This window comes from Panthera onca, chromosome D3, assembly GCF_046562875.1.
Source record: "Panthera onca isolate mPanOnc1 chromosome D3, mPanOnc1 haplotype 2, whole genome shotgun sequence".
In the NCBI taxonomy this organism is placed as follows: domain Eukaryota; kingdom Metazoa; phylum Chordata; class Mammalia; order Carnivora; family Felidae; genus Panthera; species Panthera onca.
Genome location: NC_138350.1, coordinates 71,535,292 through 71,559,198, shown reverse-complemented (window position 1 = coordinate 71,559,198; position 23,907 = coordinate 71,535,292). Strand labels below are relative to the sequence as shown.

The 23,907-nt window shown below is 36.6% G+C and overlaps 1 protein-coding gene across 2 annotated transcripts in view; it reads right to left on the bottom strand.

Annotated features, from left to right (window-relative positions):
- Window positions 1-23,907, bottom strand: part of DCC (DCC netrin 1 receptor) — a 1,134,523-nt gene that overhangs the window by 290,796 nt on the left and 819,820 nt on the right. For both annotated transcript variants that reach the window (XM_078435224.2, XM_078435225.2), the window contains exons 10-11: window positions 2,630-2,778; window positions 821-959 (exon numbers count right to left, since the gene is read on the bottom strand). In XM_078435224.2, coding sequence (XP_078291350.1) covers window positions 821-959; window positions 2,630-2,778 — 288 coding nt within the window. The remainder of the gene's footprint in view (window positions 1-820; window positions 960-2,629; window positions 2,779-23,907) is intronic.

The window sequence follows — 23,907 nt, the reverse complement described above, 5'->3', positions numbered from 1 at the left end:
TAGTCCCACTTTTGAAGATAACCTACTAATATGATAGGAAAAGACAGGATAAAATTGGCAGAGAGGGAAAGGATAGGACCCGAGGTCCCTGGGTGGAGAAAAACACATATTTTGGAACAATGCTGGGAGGTGTGTCTGACCACAGCACACCCCCTCAGGCATAAGGTTCCTCTTAAGAATGTAACAGATTCCACCCATTCTGGATTTCTGGTTTTCTCTTCAGGTTTCCCTCAGGAATTTGACAAAAGACCGAAGTATGGCCATAGGCTACCCCTCATACAATGGAAACCAGACAATCTGGAATTGACAACCTAGCACCTAGAGCTATCAAGCCAATAAGGGTAGAGCCTGAGAAGGAACAAGGGGGAAGGATGGGGGAGGGTTGACCAGAACCTTATAAAAGCAGGACCCTTGCCTACAGTTCTTGGGCATTCACTTTCAAATGCCCCTCTCTGTAAAGAGAGCTTTCCTACTATTCCTCCTTTCTAATCTTATACTCTAATAAACTTTTGCCTGTTGCTCATTTTGTGTCCACCTCTTCATTCTTTGAAGCAGCAAGACAACGAATCCTGGGTATTGTGGTAAAGAATCCTGCAACACTAGGAAATCCTGACACAGAGCATATAATATACCTTTTGAAAGAAAGTTTAAATTTAACTATAATAGATAGTTTGAGTGAAGTAGCCAAATTTTTAATTAATGCTAATATATGCCATTAAATTTTAGTTCAAAGGCCTTAAACACGCAATCCATGGCATACACGCAGTATTATTTCATTACTATCAAATATGTGAGTCAAGTTTCACCATTTAACACTTACCATCAGAAAGTGTAACCACTGTTATGTCATCAGTAGATACTCCTGGCCCATAGCGATTATAAGCTAGGAATCGAAGAGTATATTCCGTGAATTTTTTCAGGCCTTCCAGCTTATAAGATAGTCCATCAACCTCTATATTCTGGAGACATAAAATGTCAAACTGTTATTCAGGAGGCACATTAAAGCAGAAATGGCAGCCATTCTGTGCAATCAGTGAATTGGATATTAGACTCTTACTCACAGAACCACGCTCTAGCCTTATAATGAGTTGTTGTAAAACCTAACTTGTGACACACACTCCCCCACTAAATTCCAAACCACTCTGTAGACTCCTAGTTAAAATAGCACCATGCTATTTTTACAGTCATTAAGTTCCAATGTGTTTAACACCACCCAATACATTGAATGGTATGCAATATTCCACCCACACTGATACTGACGGGCAGAAGGCAACCTGTGAATCCATGGGAACAGATCGTTACTCCTCTCCCCTAAATGGAATAATTCACTAAGAAACAGTGGATTTCTTCCTTCCCTTGCTGAAATATACCCATGGCTCTTGAAACTGACAGATACTTTGCCATAATCTTTATCTCTCACAATGCTGTGAGGTGGGTTGGAACTGTTTTCAGTACGTCACAGCAGCAGAAATGAGGTACTGGAGGTGAAGGTCATTGAAAAATCAGAGCCAGTTTGCTGTAGAAGACCCATTATTAGCTCTCCACAATGATGCTCACACTCACATTTGTCTCAGGTAGCATCACTTCTGAATTTTTTTAAGTGGATTGGTGAAATGCATCATGGGAAAGACAAAAATGTATAGAAAATGGAGAGAATGGAAAGCTGAAAACAAGGGCTAAATAGCATGGGGACAGAAAACAAACAAACAAAAAAACCATGATGAATGATTGTGTAGAAGGAGCTCTTAGTAATTCCTATTGCTCAATATAACTTAGGACATGAACTATTTCTGAATAGGGCTGTTGCAAAACATCTTTAAAAAGCAAAATCCCTATCATGCAGTTTATGTGCAAGCAGGAAGGCCACAGTATGCTTGGCAAGCTTCACAACATATCCTGAGAACTCTGGTATCCCAAGGTAGGCTCTTGATTTTTCTTATTTACCTATGCACTTGACTATATATCTTTTCCCACATGAGGTTGAGAAGCCGGAAGTAAACATCTCAACAGTCATATATATGTCACAGAATAGAATTGCTGACTTTCATGTGTCTCCCCCTAAATCTAATTTGCCTATTTTCAAGTATCTGCGCAAACCACAGATTACAAGCAACTTGAAAGGAGGCAAGTAGCCTTCTGGAGTGAGGCTTATTGAAAACAATGAAAAGTGATAGGTGACTACAACCTAATGGTGAGGAAAGGACAGAAATAACTCGGATATATAGAATGAAAGCAGCAAGCTGACTGAGGCCTTTGAATAAGAGATCAGTCATCCTTAAGACAAGGACTGACAATGCAAATGGTTTCTAGGACCAGATAAGTTAATATAAATGTGGCTATGCTGGCCCAGGCCACTAGCTATTACAACTAAAAAACAAAACAAAACAAAAACAAAAACAAACAAACAAAAACCATTCTTTGTAGTGACTTCATTTCATTGTCCATTTGCCTCTCTTACAACCAGAATTCAATTAAATTTCAATTAAATTGCTTAACGTTTCTAATAATCAGTATTTAAAAATTATCAGCTGTCCAATTAACATCGTGGACTGGACCAAGAGTTTGCAGATCTCCTCTGGTCCTAGGACCATCCAATAGGTGGCAGCACTGGGCCCATTCCCTTGCCTACCTGTTCTTTTCCCGTGGACACCTCAGTGCAGAACAATCTGTAACCTTGGACTGGACCATTTGCATAGGCAGGGGGTTCCCAGGTAATAAGAATTGAGGTAGGTGAGGTAGATACAGCTTGCAGGTTTTCTACTGGCCCTGGAACTTGCACTGTGTACAAAAGAAATTGATTAGTATGAGAGGGTTCTCTTCCTCAAAACAAACAAAATTACATCTTTTACAGTTTGGGGATATTATAGCCCTATGTACTATTTTAAGAACCAAATGGGATGAAAAAATAAAATATAAAGTAATGAATTTTAGAATCATTTCACTTTGAAATTCAGGAGAGGGTTTATATTAATCTAAATTACGTATTTCATTTTACAGTTGAGGGAATTGGTCAAGGAGTCTAAATTACTAGGAAAATGATGGAAAAGGAGTGGGATTGTTAATCTAAGTTCTTAGTATGGAAAAATTTCCACTATTCCAGCCTGGCTTTGCTTGTGTATGAATAAAAACTACAGAAGGAAAAGAGAAAATACAATTAGAATACTTGTATATCATGATTCTACTTATAATTCAAATGAACAGCACAGCTATGGATAATTTGCCACATCTTTATTTAAGTCAGCATTTTAAAATCTTGCCCAATTCTATGTCCTTTAAATTAATATTGAGATTTAATTTTCAGTTTTACTTTCTAGTATTCTATTTCCTCTCATAACTGCTACTTTACTTAATCAAGAATAAGTAGCTTGTTCATTAAATAAATTATATAGCACAGGTCCACAATTGCTTAACCAAAACACTTGTGTCCAGATTTGTTTTGAGATCTGGAAATTTTCAGATTTTAGAAAGACAATATGATGTATGTACAATGTTACATTTAACATCCCAAGTGGGGTCTCTGTTTGCACCCTGTTATCAAATCATACATTTGCAGCAAAATATATGATATTCACATCAGACAAAATTATTAAAGGCTATGTTTAGCGTAGCATAAGGGCAGATCAGTTTTGGGTATGTCAGGAGTCAAGAAATTCCTTCAAATTCCAGATTTGCAAATTTTGAATTTGTGCATAATTTTTTATTTATAGACCTGAACACATAAATATATGGTTTGTAAATTGTAAATGCCATACATCATAATGTAAATTAAATAGTTTCATCATCACAAATATGATGACAATTTTAACAAACATGCTGTATATTTTCCCCAGCCTTAGATCCCACCTACCTTTGAACAGATGCACCTTTTAGGCCTCTAAATAGAATTTTGTGAGCTTAACATCCACAGTGAAAGTCTGAAACTGTGGCCAACAGATATCTGATAACACAACTCCTTAGATCAGTGCTGCACCTGTGTCCCTGGATCAGTCATTTTTCAGAATTGATTCCATGGAGCCCAGGCTCCTTAAGGCATCATGGCTCACGCATTGTAGAAAAATGCGTGGAAAAATATGTATATATTTATATATCAGAAACATGTGTTTTATGTCACATTCACATATTTCCCACCAGTCCCCAAAGTTTGAGCATCCTTGTTATTGACATTTGCCTTCTTTCATCTTAACAAATGATTGCTGACAACTTCTCACAAACTTACTTGAAAATCATTTTAAACTCACAGAAAAATTTAAGAATGAAAATAGTATGTTGAACACCTGTATTCCCTTTACCCAGATATACATATATTCTCAGGGCACCTGCGTGGCTCAGTTGATTAAGTGTCTGACACTTGATTTTGGCTCAGATCATGATCTTGTGGTCTTGAGTTTGAGCCCCACATGGGGCTTGGCCCTGACTGTGGAATCTACTTAGGATTCACTCACTTCTGCCCCTCCCCCACTTGTGTGTGCATGCTCTCTCTGTCTCAAATAAACTTTACCAAAAGAGATACACATATATACATATGTGTATACATATACACATATATACATACATACAAAAGAGATACACATATATACATATCTCTTTACCAAAAGAGATACACATATATACATATGTATGTACATATATACATACATACATATACACTTGTGTATATATATATATATATATATATATATACACACACATATATGTATATATACTCTTTCTCCCTATATACATATATATTACATATTTATTGTATAGAAAGAGACAGAGGCAGACAGAGAATCTGAATCCATTGTTACACACACCATAGCTCTTTACTCCCAAATATTTTAGTGCATATTTCCTAAGCATTAATTTGTACATAAATAATATTAACTTCAGTACATTTCATATTAATACAACACTTTAATCTTCATCTGCATTCCAATTGTGTCAACTGACTCAATAATGTAACTTATATAGCATTTCCTTCTCCAGTTCAGGATCCAGTCTAGGGTCAAGTTTGCATTTCAGTGCCATAACCTCTTTAGCTGGCTTTAAGCTGAAACAGTTCCAAAATCCATGTTTATCTTTTAGGTCATTTATACTTTTGAAGGTTATACCCCTTTTTTTAAATTAATTAATTTTTTTATTAAAAACAATTTTTTTAACATTTATTCATTTTTGAGAGACAGGGAGAAACACAGTGTGAGTAGGGGAGGGGCAGAGAGAGAGACACACACAGAATCCAAAGCAGGCTCCAGGCTCTGAGCTGTCAGCAGATCCCGACTTGGGGCTTGAACTCACAGACTGTGAGATCATGACCTGAGCCGAAGTCAGAGGCTTAACTGACTGAGCCACCCAGGTGCCCCTAACCCTTTTTTAAATTCATAGAATATTCTTTATTTGGGTTTTGTTTTTGTTTCTTCATGTTGGATTTAGGTTATGCATTCCAGACCCAAATGAGACACGAGTGATGTCTATACCTCAGGGCATCATGTCCAGAGGCATAAGACCTCTTTCCCTCCATGGTTGGTTATGTTAGTTCTGAATACCTGGTCAAGGTGCTGCCAGATTTCTCCACTGTAGCATTAACTGGTCCCTCTGTATCCCCCCACCCCAAGCCCCTCTCCATTGCTTATAGCCAATAAGCAATTTGTGGGGAGATACTATGTCAGGACCATATAAATATCATGCTATTTATCAAATTCTCTTAGAATTAGCATCTATTAATAGTTTTGATATAACAATTTTTAGCATGGTGGTTACAAAATGTTTTGTTTTGTTTTTTTTTTCTATTCAAGCACTTCCTCCAAATTAGCCACTTGGCATACTACATTCTATTATAAGCAAGAACCCATATGTCTATTTATGTTATCTCTTATTGGTATGGGCACATGGATTTCTATTTTTTATGGTCTATAATTCATAATTGTCTTAAAGACATTTTGGTGTTCAAATTGTCAAGTTCAAATCTGGCCAGTGGGGTCCTCTTTAAGTTGGTCCTCTGTCCTTGTAATATGACATATCATTTATTGAAGAACTTTTTGTCTTCCTGGCATAATATATTCCAGGCTCATCTTGGTCCTGCCCCAGTTCTGGAATCAAACCTGTCTCTAAATATTTCTCATTCCTTTTAGTGGGGAATGGTATTCAAGACAAAGATCTGGATGTCAGCTCTGTTCACTGCTGCTTAGTTGTCTTACTGCTAGATCCTTCTGGTGAATGAGAAACAAGAATGTATATATACTTATGCATACACAAATGCATTCACACACACACACACACACACACACATATATATATATATATACTCAAATATATATATATATATATATATATATATATATATATATATACTCAAATATATAGGTACACAGGTGCATTTTTCATGACTTGACAGAGATGCCTCCCATTCTAATCCATCTCTCCAGAGTTTGTTTTTGTCTTCTCCATTCCTCTTTTATGTCCTTTCTTCCATAGGGAAGATTCTGGCTTCCAAATAGTTGTATTCTGACAGACACTTTATGAGAGTGCCTTCATCTTGGTACTCTTCCAGGAAGGGGTAGTTTTTCTATGAAAAATTCCCTATTACACAAAGAAGACTTCAGTAGATAATACTGAACAAAGTTCACATTGATAGAATTAGAACTGTATTATGTTGACCCAGACATTTTGTTTCATGGGGGGAAAAAAGAAAAAAAAATTGCTCACTGACATTGTTCAACTGGATTTTCAAAATAGGATGTTTTAAAGAACAGTGACAAAAAAAACCACTAGAATTTGCATGCTTCTATGATTACTGATATATTCACAATGACAATGTAAACATTTCTAGAAGGAAGGTTTTCTGATTTGGAATCTATTATTTTTCTAAAGAAGAAAGACAAAGAAAGGAGCAAAAGAAAGAATTGAGACTGAGTGATCTGCTTAAGTTATATGTTAAATGTGACATAACCAGAATTTTGAAATTTCATAGAGCATATATCCCTGTGGCCCAGTGATGTATAAAGTTTTAACTGAATGTGTCTCTTCTTGGTCTCCTATGGCTAAACTGAAAAGGCATTACCTATTAAAAAAAATGGCTCATTATGGAATCCAAGACTAAGATTTAAAAATGGCCAACATCCATTGGGATGTTGGGAGCTATTACTCCTGCTGTGAGATGTTACCTTCAAGGAAAGTTTCCCATCTCCAAAAGGCTCAGGAGATGAGTGGGTTTCCCTTTCTTGGAGAAAGGAAGGGAAGGCAATGTTTGGGAAGTTTCCGCTCTTCTGTTCCACTGGAATACAAAGGGGTAATGGGAAGAAGAGCCAGACACCTGTGAATCTGGAAGGCTAAGCTGAGGGTGCCACCTAGCATAATGGGGGTGGGAGTGAACAGCCTGGCAGACTAGACTCTTTGAGTATGTCACAATCAGATATGACAACCTCATAGCCACTTTTATCAGGCATTGTGAGGAGAATAGACAGCCTACATGGATGTCCACAGCTCCAGGCAGCATCCCCACAAAAGCTACCAATAGGCCACACTCCTCCCCTGCTGAGCCCACCAAGGGCTGCTTAGCGTCTAGGTTCCTGGTCAGGAGAATGGTCAAAACTCTCCCCTTAGGTTTCCAGATAATAATAGCAGTTGTCTTTTTCACGGGGATATGCACAATGTTAGGCATATACAACATATTCAATAAGTGTGTGTCAAATGAATGACTTTATACACAATTACCAAATGTAACCCTCAATAGCAAGCCTAAAATAAAAACAGCTACTCTAACAGTCTAACTCATTTGATTTTGTTAATTCAGGATTGTTACTACAAGTGATCAGAAAACAGTGTTTTTCTAACATACTTGGTAAGAACTAAGGTTGGTATATTTATGTTTGTTGTATGCATGTGAACCTAGGTACACTTTGCCCACTGTGTAATTTGTTTATATGCATATATAATATGGTTACCTACAGGACACCATCAGGTGGTTAAGTACCAAAATTTGGTCAGTTCTCACTGGTAGTGCCTACTCTGATTGTCTGCTCACCAACTGAATTATTCTCCCTTCCTATTGGTCATCAGACAGTATCAGGGAAAAACATGTGCTTGGGATTCCAGGAGAATTTTAAACAGAGATAATAGACACAGGAAGTAAAAAAGAGCATTCAGAGCATTTAGTGTAAGCATGCACAAACAAGAGTATATGTTTTCACCAATTCCAGCCAAATGATAACATTCTCTTTGTTTTTATAAAGTTTCCACTTGTCCACTTCCACTTTCTACTTCCAAGGATTGCATCTTAGTACCAAACTGTTTGCTACTTTAACTTGTGAATTTTTGTTGTTGTTGTGTGTTTTTAATTTTTTTACTTATTTATTTATTTAGAGAGCATGAGGAGGGGAAATGGGCAGAGGGAGAGAGACAGAATCTTAAGCAGGCTTCATACTCAGCACGGAGCCCAACGCAGGGCTCAATCCCATGACCCTGGGATCATAACTTAAGCAGAAAACAAGAGTCCGATGCTTAACTGACTGAGCCATCCAAGTGCCCCTAACTTTATGTTTTAAAATAGAATTTATTTTATGATCTGATTGCATTGTTCTTTAACATTATCATATATTAAAATTAAAATACCATAATGTTGTTATTGTTCCAAGTAAATATAACATCAAAACATCAAAAAAAGTACTAGCAAATGATATATTAATCATATTATCAGACCAAAACACTGCTTGCATATGGGATATTTTTCTTTACAACATTCCTGGCTAGTGTCAAGACTGTTTCACATAAGCTATTAAACGCTTACTTTTCTTCACAACAGTGCTATAAATTCAAATTTGTGAATTCCCTGATATTTTCCTTTTGAATTACAGCCCAAACATAGGTCTGTGGATAATATACTGTGTTTATGTTAATTGTGGATGTACACATTTTTGTACATCCACACAAATTTGTGTATTTATTCAGGTCTGTATCTATATATTTAAGCATAGCTTACCTGGTTTTACATATGTGATTTATTATATAAATATTAGAAGGAGAGAAAGAGAAAAAGAGAGACAAAAATGTTCAACAATGGGAATTATATGAGAAATCAATACTGTTAACAGCTTCAGCCTTCCATTTCATTACGTTTTAGCATGTCAGTCAAGAAACTTAATGGCCTTAACTGCTCATCATTTCCAAGATGTCTTTAATAATCCTCACTGATCCCCTCAGTTGGACAATAATTTTGTGGCAAAATGCATCTAATTTCTCTTCATCTCTATTCGAGCTACCTATTTCTTCAAAGAATGGCAAGATTTCAGAATAGATGCATAATCTATGCAAGTAACTCATCAATCAATGTCAGCTTAACCAACCACCTTTTTAAATTTCAATATTGCATTCCAGTAGAAATTCATTATAACACCTGTACCTAAGAACAAATTAAATACTTATGTTGGAGTAAAATGATATATATTACATGTCACTATTTGCACTGGGGACTGTAATTGCTGACTATATAGATAGATTTATAGCATAACAGAGAACTCTATCATGAGATATTATTGGATATTAACCCCCAAAATGGCACATAAAAGTTAGCTGAATCTTAATACATCATTTATCATATATAATCATATTGAAGACAGGATGTGTGTTTGTACTGTATGTGAGAGACTATGTGTGCATGCACACAAGCGAGTGAGAAGGGAGGAGAGAGAGAGAGAGAGAGAGAGAGAGAGAGAGAGAGAGAAGAGTGGAGAAAGTATCAGTTTAATGAGCTATAGTTTGTTAAGATGGGGGTATAGTTTCTTGTCCCTACTCTACTTATGATAAAGATCAGTCATTGGCATCAAGGAGTCCATAGAGTGCTTGAAAGTGTATGTACACTTTCAAGAATGTACCATGTACATTTTTTAGGTGTAGGGTCCATAAGTTTCCATCATTAGGATCTATGATTCCCCAAGAAGTAGTTCCCAATGGATCAGATAATGGAACAGATATCTCTTGTTTCTTTTGGCTTTGAAAACCAATGGTTCTTTTTTATTAACTCATTTGTAATGATTATGAATTACTTTCTGATGGGAAATATAGCAATAATTTTACTTTAAAAAGACATCTTCAACTTTTAATAAAATTCTAAAGCTGAAAAATATTTACGAAATAGACTGTCCATCTCATTTTCCAAATCATGGGCAATTTAAAGGCATTTGAATCAATCTGGTTTAATTTGTCAAATATTTTAGGTTTTACAAGATGTTAGAGCTTTTGCTGATCAAGAAGTTACATAGCATATATGAATTAACACTCTGGTTTTCTTTTTCTTCTTTTTTTCTTGCTGTTTATATTCCAAAATCTATCTACCCGTCTACCTTTCTGACTTCTCTTTACTATATGTAATTTGATATTTGCATTAATCAGACTAAAATCTAAATTATGATTTATCAACTATAAGGTTCTAAAAATATTTTGGGAGTTTAAATAATCCCTTCTAAAAAAGAATGTAAATATAAGATTTTCATAGAAAAAGCTTTAGAAGGATCAAGACATGCCACTGTCTTCATAATACTGAATGAGGCTGATGTCTCATCATCATTATACTGATGTTTCTCAGCTGGAAGTCCAAAATGAAGACAAATGTTAGTGTCAGAGAACATGTAGTTGAACATTTGAATATTTAAAGTCTTTTCAAAATGACTGTATAGTACAATGTGTCCTACTCTTCCTAAATCATCAATTTAACAGCTACCAAACCTCTTTTTTTCTTAAGAACTAAAGTACTAGTGCATTTGAAAAAAAATCACATGTTATCATTCAGATAATGACCTATCATTCACATGTCCTCAATTCAGGCCAAAATTCTGAGCCTGATTTGCTTATTCATTTGCTAATTTAAAAATGATTCTTGAGTTCATTGTTTAAAATGGGCAGCAAAAGATCTAAGTAATTGTCTGTAGTGATCTAAATGGATTTAGACCACAATGCTCTTATTTAAGCAGCGGCTTCCATTGCCAATCTCACTGAACTTGTTTCAAATGCAAGTCATTTCTGAAACAATTTGCATTTATTGATAATAAAGTGCATGCTTTGATTGCCTCTTTGATTTTTTTTTCCTCCTGTAGTTAACAGCTTTAATGATATTTCTATGAAATCTGTTTCTATTTTGTATGGGGAATGCAACATCAAAAAGCCTGCAGGCAATGTAATTATTAACATAATGAAACCCCTTCTTGACTGAACTATCCATAGTTAGGAGATATGACAGTAATTTGGCAAGAAGGAAGCACAAACTATGGGGTAGGTTTCTATTACAAAACCACAGAAGTCTGACTAGACTTGGTTACAGGAAGTGGTTATTACCTGAGCATTTTATTTAGGGTTTTAATAGGTGGTATCTGCTAAGTCACAATATACTCAACTATGTCATTGTGTGTATATAGAGAAATATATGTAGATATCTATGCACACATATAACATGTGATATATATGATTTACATATTCCTTATATATATACACATGTATACACATATATGCTAACATATTAAATGATGGATGTTTCTGACAGCGTAGTAGAAAAAACTTTAATGGTTCTCTCTGGAAAAAAAAAAAATAGTACTGAAAGTAATCTTGTGATTCATCCTAGAACTAGAAGCAGTTTGATAACAAAAGTGATTTCAGAAATTGACTTCAAGATAAGGTCTTTTCAGTGGGGTAGCTCAGGCTTTTCCTTGACATAGTCAAGTAGTAATAGCCTTGGTGAAGTATGCCAAGTATTTTGAACTTCACTTTAGAAAACAGGCAATGCGTAGAAATGTAAAGTGTAGTGGAAAATGTAGATTACTGATGGCACAACTGAGGTCTCAAACCTAAGTTCTCAAACCATTTAAACTGGAGGTTTCTAAGTAATGTCAAAAGCAATTGTTTTTATGATCTAGAAAAATTGCCTGAAAGATACCAAACATTGAAACTAAAAACCTAAGTTTTTAGCCAAATGTGTTTAAGTTTCCATGTTACTGAAGGCTAGATGTAATATAAATTCAATCATGCATTTTTCTCCTCCCTTATAATTTTTTTCAGAATAGCTTGGGTTGGGTTACTTTCCATTATGTTACATTTCATTTTAGATAAAAGTACCAGCTGGTTTTAAAGTCTATTCATAGGTTTTATGTGTTTAGGATAGAGTGCTGCCTCTAGTATTATGAAATATTTTATTATGATAGAAATTTTCAAGGAATTTAGTAGGACAGAGAAAACACACACACAGGAAACACCTAGATGTGAACAACAGACCACATATAACCAAGATTAAAACCTCTCTGGGCAGACAATGAATTATATAAGAATTCTAGAAATTATAATCAGAAATGGTTATGGTAATTTGGTCAAGAATATTTCTGGAAGAACAATTAAGAGATGAACTGATGGAAAAAGGACAAGGAAGTTCAGGTGTGAAGAAAGAATCTGATGAGTCAGCAAAAATGAGTTTGATGGGTAATGGCCTTGAAATTAGCTTTTTCAGAATAGAATTTACAAGCTGGTAAAGAGAGAAGAACCATATAGCTTGGGGAAGGCTTCCAACAGTGAGGCCTCTAAGTAAAGATAATGAGAAGAATTCCAAAATAAACTAAATTAAAGATGGCACCACTGATCTCATATTGAGGAAACAACCAGAAGCATAGAATTTTCAATTATTCACTTGTTTTTCTATTTTGCTAGCATTATCCACAAATCAAATAATATTCTACCAGTTTTTTAAAAATATGGTGTGTTTCAAGATACTTGATGAAAGTTAAAAAATTCATCCATTTTATTTGAAGATCCCCACACTAAAACTTCAGTGTGGGAATAAGTATTCAGAAAAGAAAAAACAAAACAAAACAGGTGAATATTCCAAGAAATTGCCAGGAACTTTTAAGAAATTCTAGACAGAAATAATGGAAAGGTGAAAACTAGCTCTGAGATAACTAGTGAAAAAGAAAATACCACAAATGGAAATAAAGCACCTTAATTCTGAATCCTTGATCAACCCCCCTCCCCTCCCGCCATTCCATAACACTGTATGCTTAGGCCAAATTATTTAAACACCCTGCACATCATTTTCTACACAACATTTCTACACAACAGGGCTATTGCCAGGATTATATGAGGCTATATAGAGAAGCAAGTGTTCCAAATAACATGGTAGATGATATTGCTATCTGGACTCAAGTCCTCTAAACTATTCCATAGTTTGGTTCCCTCAACAGACAGTTGGACGAACGAGTATTTGATCTTCTTAATTCTCAAGATTGTTGGGGGCAACCGGGTGGCTCAGTCAGTTGGGCATCCAACTCTTGATTTCTGCTCAGGTCATGGATCCCAGGGTCATGGGATCCAGCCCCGCATCAGGCTCTGCACTGAGCATGGAGCCTGCTTGGGATGTGTACAGCAGGAGCCCTGAATTAGGATTACATTTACAAACCAAATGTGGCCAAAAGAGTGGAGGTTTGCCTGCTTTGTCATAATAACACATAGAAGTTAAGCCTTTTATCTTCCTTATAAATACTCCACATAGACTTATTTTTACTGTTCTTATGTAGATCATACGTTTATGTTTAATTCTTACGGAAGATCTGCAAGCAGAAATTCCCAGCAAGGGCATGCACAGACCTCTTGCTTGTTTCACACTTATTTGTGGCTCACATATACTTCAGGATTGTATTTCTGCACACAAAAATGTCAGTTCTCTATAAATAGATATGCATCAGAGAAGCAGGTGTCTTCAGCTTATGTGCAACCCGGAGTGTTTCCCATGGTGATAATGTAACTAAATCCCAGCAACCTTTCTCAGAGTTGCTTTGTGTTATGGTCAGTATGGGAAGAATCAATATTTGATGTTTGTAGTTTTAATAGAGCAATAAATGACTTGTATAGATTGCTTTTATAAAAGACCCCTGCTGCCATTTATTAGAGAAGAAGGAAGTGGCAATCTTTTTCAGATCCTCAAGTGAGTAGGTTTTTCCACATTATGACAAAAAGATCCTATCTTAAAAAGATACTATCTCTTTGGGAAAGAAATTTATTGTTTATCTATTTCCAGGCTTTAAAAGATAAGGAACTGCCTTGGGTAAACTGGTTCTTTTGGGAGGGACCATAAGTTAAAGAAGAAATTTCGAACTTTATTCTCCTAACACATAGTTTTCACAGAAATGGGAGATCTGGGCTTCTCTTTGAGGCAGAAAATGCCAAAAAAAAAGATCCCATCTAATAAGCTTTGGTGAGAGAGACTAATGGTAAAGAATATGGGCTCCAGAATGAGAGACTCTGCGTTCAAATCCAGTACCATTGCTCAGGCTATGTGGCCAGCTCATGCTACTTAGTACCTATGAGTTTAATTTTTCTTATCTTAAAAATGGGGTTAATACTTAAAAATGGGGTATGGTAGGTTAATACCTACCCCATGGGTTTGTTGTGGAGATTCATAATAAACAATTTATGAACAGCATCTGGCACACAATATTTATGCTCAATAAATATTAATTAAGTTTTTACAGTGTACCAGGCTTTGGGAGAATTGGTGGGGCAAACAATGAAAACTTCCATAGAACTTATAGTCTAAGATGGCAGGACACAAGGAGCCAAGAGATGAGGGATTCAGATGAGGTGGGAGAGGTTGCCAGGGCAAGACCATACTGGGTCTTAAAGGCCTTGGAATTATTTTGATCTTTTATTCTTTTTAAATGTTTATTTATTTTTAAGAGAGAGAGAGAGAGAACGTGAGTGTGTGTGTGGGGGGGAGGTGCAGAGAGAGAGCGAGACACAGAATCCGAAGCAGGCTCCAGGCTCTGAGCTGTCAGCACAGAGCCCCATGCGGGGCTCAAACTCACGAACCGTGAGATCATGACTGGAGCTGAAGTCAGCCACTCAACCAACTAAGCAACCCAGGAGCCCCTGATAAGGAATTGATGAGTTTAAGCATGTTGTATTTTGTTAGTTACATAATGAGTGAATTGAAGGCGGTGAATGTAGGTATTGGGAGACCAGTTGGGAGAATATTCCATAGTAGCTAAGACAGTTGTTAATAGCTGGAATAAGAACAATGGCAGTGGGCAGGGATTCAAGAGCTACGTGGAAGATAAAATCAGCAGCATTTGAGGTATCAGAGGTAGGGCAGTGAGGAGGATGGAAGCACCAAGAATGAGTCCTGTATTTCTGACTTGCACTGCTGAGTGTTTCTGGTGTTGTTTACTAAGACAGTCAATACTCCACTAAAACTAGACCCGGCAGGTGTGCGGGTATGGGTGTATTAGCAGGTGAATATCACAGCACTGCTACCCACTGTTGGGTTTGAGGTAATTCACTACATACAGACATGTCCAGTGGCTTATTTATCCCCAGAGCGACAGTCATAACCTAATACTTTTCTTCATCTTTATTTCTCTTTTAATTTCTTGAGGTTCTAGCCATTAATTTCATACCCTACTTCAATGAATGGCCTCAAATCACAGACTTTTATTTTCTTCTTTATTTATTTCTCCTGGATTTTTGTCTTTCTTTTTCTATATATAGTTAGCCACGTTTCAGGAACATCAACAAGTCTCCAGATTTTGTGATCATCTGTTTGTTTTATCCCCACCTTACTTAGATCCTCTAAACCCATACTTTGATCTTTCTTAAAGCACTCAAAATAATTACCCCAGTTAATGGATCAAGCTGTGCTAAGGCACTTTTTTCTGAGTAATGTATACGCATGTTAAGAAATTTTGTTCCCCTTTTCCCCTGATTCTTGAAAAAAGAGCCCAAGATAAAATATCTTTCCTAACAGTAGCAACAATAAAAATTCCACTAACAATGAACTTGGGTACACATCTGACCTTGACAATACTGAAATTAATATTCACTTTGTGATTCCACTGACATTTATCACTGAGAAGCACCTTTAACGCCCTTACACATACATGCATGCAAGGGGAAGATTGATAATCGCACAGGGCGGAAAACCTAGTTGTCCTCTATCTCTAAGAAGCATCTAAAAGGCTCCCGGTCTGCTGACTGAACCACCCTGAGGATTAAGTTTATTTTATTTTCAGTATTCAAAAGATAAGAAGTTTATTAACCACATGGAAGATTTAGGCTTGCTCAGAGATAGCAGCAGGAAGACAAATAGACTACTGCAGTAAATCATCTCACAGAAGTTGGACGACGACTTTACACAGGGACACTGGTGCGCAACTCTGGATCCAAGGCTTCCTTTCTTTCTCCAAGCCCAAGTCCATTGCTTCTATTTGCATTGGTGCCACAAAGTGTCAGACCAGTAGGAAGAAAATACCTTCAACTCAAACATTCAAAGGCTATTGATTATGATATCTAGTAAATGCAGAGTAAAATAAGGAAGATAATGACTAAATATGAATGCTATTAAGGCAAGACTTTAATTACTATTTTTTTGAGAAGGGTTAAGTTTACCTATTATATTTGTAACTCCCAAACTCAATTTAACACCAGATTGGCGATCTTCTTGGCTTATTCCTGGTTGAATGTAAGACAGAAGGGTATACATGTAGATCATCACTGTTTAGTATAAATGTGAGCCATGAATGTTCATAGTAGTTTTAAAAAGCCACATTAAAAAAGTAAAAATCAAGTAAGTAAAATTAATTTTAATAATATATATTTAACACAATAAACTTAAATTTTATCATTTCAAAATATAATCAATGTAAGATTTGTTACTGTGACATTTTACATTCTTTCCATACTAACTCTTTAACATCGTGTGTTTATTTTACATTTACATCTTAAATTGGGCAAGCCATAGTTCAAGTGCTAAAAGCCACTTGTGGCTAGTAGCTACCATACTGAACATTGCAGATATAGGCAATGCCACCAGGCTAATTCAAGAACTCATGCATTGAAATGGGGGAAAATTCAATATTACCAAAGACAGTGGTAAAATTACTATAAGAACATTAAATAACAGAGAGGATATAGAACAAATCACATTCAAAGTGATAAAATTAATCAAGCTGTTGGTATAATCTAAGTCAGTAATATGTTAAGTCTATTATTACATTGTTATTTGTGATTAAATAGTATATTAAATGATGAAACATACCACCAGAAGTAGCAGCAAGTTATTTCTAGGAGTATTAAGAATTTTTGTGAAGAGATTGGATGAACTACAAGCCAACTAGCCCCCCTGAAAAATGGAAGTAATAATAGTTTTTATGTCATTGCAAAGTTGTAGGATAAGACTTTGAACAAAGACCATAGATGAAGGGTTAAGATCAAGTAAGTGATTTATAACATAAAGTAGAAATTATATATCTAGCATGTTCCTCAGCAGTAGAGTTAGCATAACTCATTCAGACTGGCTTAAGCACAATAATGTTGGACGTTTTTATTTTTATTTTTTTTAACGTTTTTATTTATTTTTGAGACAGGGAGAGATAGAGCATGAACAGGGGAGGGTCAGAGAGAGGGAGACACAGAATCTGAAACAGGCTCCAGGCTCTGAGCTGTCAGCACAGAGACTGACGCGGGGCTTGAACTCACGGACCGCGAGATCATGACCTGAGCCAAAGTTGGCTGCTTAACCGACTGAGCCACCCAGGTGCCCCAAGGACGTTTTTAAAATATTATCCTGTCATGGCTGTTTTTTCTGAAGTAAAAAGAATCTTAACTCATTAAAGAACTGCTAAAATGCAGTTAACTTTCAATTAACTATTTTTTCTATTTATTTAAAATTATTATGGCTAATCTTAGTTTGTACACACACACACACACACACACACACACACACGTACGCACATTGTGGCAGGAATGTTATATTAGATTCAAATCCAGGCTCTGACAATGTTAATTTTGACACATTTAATTTTGTAATTTCTACCTTGGGAGTTGGGTTGGGCCAGAACTCTTGCTCACAGGATATTTCACAGGTATAGGGGGTTGCTAGGGGCTGAACTTATAAGGTTTCAAGGTGATGACACACCATTACTACTTTAGGTTGTAGCTGTTAAAATCAGAGTCAACTTGCTCCCATCATCATTCAGGAGGAAATGCCCATAGGATTTTTATCAAGTGAAGATCAAATCGTGGAAATCTAAGTGTGTCGTTGGTGTCAGTAACAGTCCTCACTGACAGCTTCTGCAAACTTCGTTATCCAGATGATTCCTTTCACTTGTTAGTCCCCTTAGGGCCACCTGAGCAGTTTGTAGTCTTTAATATACAGAAAGCACTATGTCCTACAGCCTACAAGGCAGGGTTAGAATTGTGGAGAGAGGAAGAAGGTAGGGGCATATCAAGTATGCTTTTAAGAAAACGAAGGATGTTTCTCAACACTTTTCTGCTCGAGGGACAATGGTTGAGATTATTTTTTAAATGAAAAAGGTAGTTTGACTAATAAAAGTATATATACACACCTCATAGTTTGCTTAGTCCTTGCGCAGATTACTTGGAATCTTACTAACAAATCTTTGTGATTTGTAGGGCAGGGCATGTGTTCTGGACTGGATGGCATCCCCCAAAATTCATGCATACCCAGAAAGGCCTTCGCAGATATGATCAGTTAAGTTAAATGAAGTCATACTGCATTGGGGCATGTTCTAAATCCAATATGATGGGTGTTCTTATACAAAGAGGCAAAGAGACACAGAGACGTGGACATGGGAGAAGGACTGCCAGAAACCACCAGAAACCAGGAAGCAGCAAAGAAGGATTTTTCTCTAGAGCTTACAGAGGGAGCGTGGCTCTGCTAACACCTTTGTTTCAGACTCCTCGTCTCCTGAACTGTCAGAGAATACATTTCTGTTGTTTTAAACTGCTTAATGCGTTGCACTTCATAGAGCAGCCCTTGGACGTTAATACAAGCAGTATGATCCCTATTTTATGAGAGGAAATTGAGAATCAGAAAAGGTAACTGATTTCCTCAAAAATATATAGCAGAATATAGAGAACACCACAATCTTGAACCCCTGTCTTTTGCTTTTGGTTCAGTGTTGTATCTGTTTTCAGAAACAAAAACAAACAAAAGTGAACACAATTTTTGCAAGCATAGCAGTTTAGACATAGTTCTGCTGATGTCACCAGTACGCTGACCCACCCTAAGTCACTTAACTCTCTGATCCCAAAGTTTACTCTTTGCAAAATTCCAAAATTGGGATCCACCATGTCAAAGCTATTCTATGGATTCAACATTATGTTTCAGATCATTGGGTAAATACGTTAGACTCTGAGGTAATGAGGGATAGAAGACCCTTCAAGATAGAGAAAAGGGTAAAGAAATGTTGGAAGACAAAAGGCAAATTCCTCCTTAATTCTGTGGCCTCCACTTGGGCCTAAACCAGGCTTCCGCTGGTAAAATTCCTATGTAGTCTCAGAGCGAACAGGTGATTCAACCTCTGGATCTTTTGTGAACAGACATCCCACTAGAATTCAATCTCCTGTTTAATGAACACAGGCAAAGTACATGTCAGAAAACAAGCTGGTTCCGGGCTAACATTTATTTTGGCAGTAAGTTGCCCCTTTTGGATAGGTTCCTTAGAAAATCTCGGCAGCTGGGAGACTGGGCTGCAGATCAGAGACTCCTTTTAGGCACTTCTTGCTGGTAGCAGCCACATCAAATTACATTTCACTGTTCTATAGGGAGGTTTTCCGGGAAGGAAGCTTCTCTATGATGGACAAATTTATGAGTGTCGGCTGTGCACAGCAGTGTGCATATCTCTGTAGTGCATTCATTAGGGACATTTGGGCACAGAAGTTTTACAGTTTACAACATGGAGAATTCTTCCACGTTTTTCCAATTGTTCAGCTTTTCCACTATTAGCTAAACACCACATTTCATTTGGCCATCGACCCAGCAGAATGTGACATTTTCTTTTATTTTTATATTCAAAATATTAGACACATTCCTCAAGCACAGTCTGCTTAGAAAATAAAATGGATTTGGGGCACCTGGGTGGCTCAGTTGGTTAAGCGTTGGCCTCTTGATTTCCACTTAGGTCATGACCTCACAGTTTGTGTGATTGAGCCCCACATCAGGCTGTGCGCTGAGCCTGCTTGGGATTCTCTCTTTCCCTCTCTCTCTGCCTCTGCCTGGCTTATGTTCACTCTCTCTCTCTCTCTCTCTCTCTATCTCTCTCTTTGTCTCTCAAAATAAATAAATATTGAAAAAAAAGAAAAGAAAATGAATTTAACAGTTAAAATTAATGTGTCAAAAAAATTAATTCTTGATTTTTCCACACACCCTCCAAGCTAGCTCCCACCCTAGTCTTCTGATTACAACAACAGGCCCCATGATTCACCTAGCTTCTGAGGCCAAAAACCTAATGGTAAATTGGACTTCTGTCTTTTCTCCATCCCATACTGTGAAGCCAGTCTTGTCCCTACCTTCTAAAGGTATCTTGAATCCTAACACCAAAACTTCAGCTACCAACATCTCTTGACTAAACCACTGCATTAGCCTCCTTTCTATTCTCCTCACTCTCACTTTAAATATGAAAATTAGGGTATGTTACTCCCTCTTATATATATGTCTCTTCACTGAGTATGAAATCTACCTTCCTTACTGTGGCTTCCAAGGCTTTTCATGGCCTGGCCCAGTCACCTGTCGACCTCTGTCTCTACTTCTTCTCCCTCTCCCTCTCTCCTCTCCACTCTCCTGTAGCATGGTGGTCTTCTTGTGCTTCCTTTCCAGGGCCTTGGCTCTTGCTACTCTCTTCGGCTCAAATGTCTCCACCCAAGATCTTTGACGGCACCCTCCCCCAAGATTCATTCAGATATTCCCTTAAATGCCCCTTCTCCAGAAAGGCTTTCCTGACTTTCCTTTCTAGAATCACCTCTATTCTCCTCATTCTATACCCCTTTAAGCTGTTTTATTCTTCTGCATGCTTTATTTTTATTGGTTTATTGTACATCCCTATCACTAAAATAAACACCCCATGAGGATAAGTACTTTGTCTTTTTACTGCTGAATTCCCAGTGCTGGAAAATACAGGGTAGCTCTTTGGAGGTACAAGATGAATACTTGTTGAATGAATAAATGAATGGCCTGATAGGGTTCAAACAAATATGGGGAGTGAAAAATGAGCTTATGCAGACTAAGAGACTGATCCATGTGGTGACTTAGTGAGAGTCGGCTTTCTGCTCTCTGCTCTTAAAAATCTTAAGATCTTTTTATTTTTTTTAATGTTTATTTATTTTTGAGACAGAGAGAGACAGAGCATGAGCAGGGAAGGGGAAGAGAGAGAGGGAGACACAGAATGTGAAGCAGGCTCCAGGCTCTGAGCTGTCAGCACAGAGCCCGACGTGGGGCTCAAACCCACGAACTGTGAGATCATGATCTGAGCCGAAGTTGGATGCTTAACCGACAGAGCCACCCAGGCGCCCCACATAAGATCTTAAAATAGAAATAGAAGAGACTTATGAAATAACCCAAAGAAAAAGGAGATCATTTCAAACACATGTGAAAAGTACAGAGATAGAGATTAACCAGTTATGTGCAGTGTTAAGGAACATGATTACATGAGGAATAATGAGAATCCAGAATGGAGGAATGCATGATTAGAGGAGCGCCCATTATTGAGGGTTTGGCATAGTACCAGGTAGCAGGCTAAGTCTTTTACACTAATCATCTCATTTAATTCTCTGAATAATCATGTGAGGATGTATTGTTGTGATCCATTTTATAGACGCTCTTTTAATTTACAACATTCCTGAAAGATGTTTTTCTTTTATACACAAGGAAACTGTGCCTTAGCATAACTAGCTTACCCCAGTTAGCTAGTAAATGAAAAAGCCAGAATTCAAAACCAGTCTAACTTCTGAATCACTGTTCTTAACCATCTTCCACTTTTCTTCCACTTGGAACTTGGAACACCAATTATAGCTTTAATTAGGTGGTAATTAGTAACTTACGTGTGCAACCATGGGCTCAGAGGTCTACTGTTTGACTTTCAGTTGATAAAAACCTCACAATCATTTTCTCCTGAGCATTGACGGCAACATCCTGACTCTGGTTTTAACAGCTGCGATCCAAGGCAGTAACTGCATATCATCACCTTAAAATCTTTCGATTTCAACCCATGGCAACCCCTTGTACCTGTCAAATATCCCATAATTAGAAATGATGGCCCAACTCAATTTCTATACTGGGGATGATTTGAGGCTTCCCAAGGTGGAAAGTTTGGGCTGAGAAAGAAAAGAGTTTTTCATAGAATAGACCTGTTATGGGTTTCTTTTGCCTAGATATCTTCCTACAGAGTAGAAATAATATCTGTATTAAAACAATATAATTCAGGAACATTGGAGTTAGAGCACAATAGTCCCATTATTGCCCTTTTGTGTAGCATGTAAGATTTATCATATATTATAGCAGGCAGAATACCAGCCGTGGTTAAAAGAATCCATAAAAAAATGAAGTGATTTAATTTTGGTTAGGTATCATATTAGGTTAAGTCAACTGTAAGTTTCTTGACATGATCCTTTCTAAATTACACTAATATATCACACCAGAACACTATATCTATAACATTATGTGTATTAAACAGCATCTATGTGATTGTGCTAATGATATTATGTTATATAATTTTATGTTAAGTGTTATAATACCATAACCTGATATATATGCATTAAATTATATAGTACTTATACACTAATGCCTTGTCACTGTAACTTTAGGTTAAAAAAAAGAGGAAACAATTTGATCTCACAGTATGATTTAGAACAATGTATCTTACAGATATATTTTCATCAAAAATTTCATCCCTAACTTTTTTGGTATTATTCTGTTCATCTTATTTTACTTTCTATCCTCAGCACCTATAGAGGCCTTGACACTTGGTAGGTAGGTGCTCAATAAATGTTTATAGACTGCATAGATTAACAAAGCTTCTCAAGAGAGGGTATAAATACAGATGTATAAATATGAGGTATATTTACATGTATAAACACCATACTCTCTTTCTGCATTTTTCACTAGTCATGTTCACCAGCTCTCCACAGAATCAAATATAATTGAAGGAGTTCCATAAAAAAACTCAGCTCAGCTGTTTTATCTTTAGAGTAGATTTTTATTTGGCTGTGCCAGCATAATGACAATATCCCTAAAGATGCTCAAGCTCCATTTTGCTCTACTTCAGTTTAGCCAGCAACCTACTTTCATTTTTAATAGGGTATATAGCCAAACTATGCAATTAAACCTAAAATCAATCTATTCTGGGGGGAAACATCTTTATCCCAGACTGGATACCCATACTTCCTCAAAACGTCTTACTATTATTATATTTCCATGTCCTCTTTCTTCAAAGTCTCTAATACATCTATACATATGTGTGTGTATACACATATATATATATACATACCAGCATACATACATAATAATTTCTGTTTAATTTTTCACCAAGCAGATAACTTCTCTAAATGTTTGATTCCACCAATGGAAGAAGCTTAAATTATGCTTTATGCTCAGAGTAAAAGAGAATAACAGTGAGCCAAGAGAAGCCTTTGGGGAAATGGAACTTAGACTGTCCCACTGCTGAATCAAGCAACACATCATCTTTGTCCTTCATCTTTAAAGGTACTTACATTTTTTACCCTGAGAAAATATTTAGAGACCTTTAAGTAACTAACTGAAGAAGATGTTGAAATCTAGATTCTCTGGTCTTTGAAAAATAAATCTTTTATATTAATTCAATGTATAATTCACTTTTCAACATTCAAAGAGCACTAATCTGTTAAATGTTTTTAAAGTTCTGCTTAAAATGGTTGCCACTAGACTACTAGTTCTTGAGAGTCAGAACAATGTCTGACTCGCTTTTGTATTTTCATGCACTAAATTAGTGTCTAGATTGATAGTGTCCAATAGAATTGTTTGCAATAATGGAAATGTTCTCTATGCCATCCCACATAGTAGCCAATAGTCATATATAAGCCACTGAAATGTGACTAATTAGGCTGAGGAACTGAATTTTTAGTTCTCAATTTTAT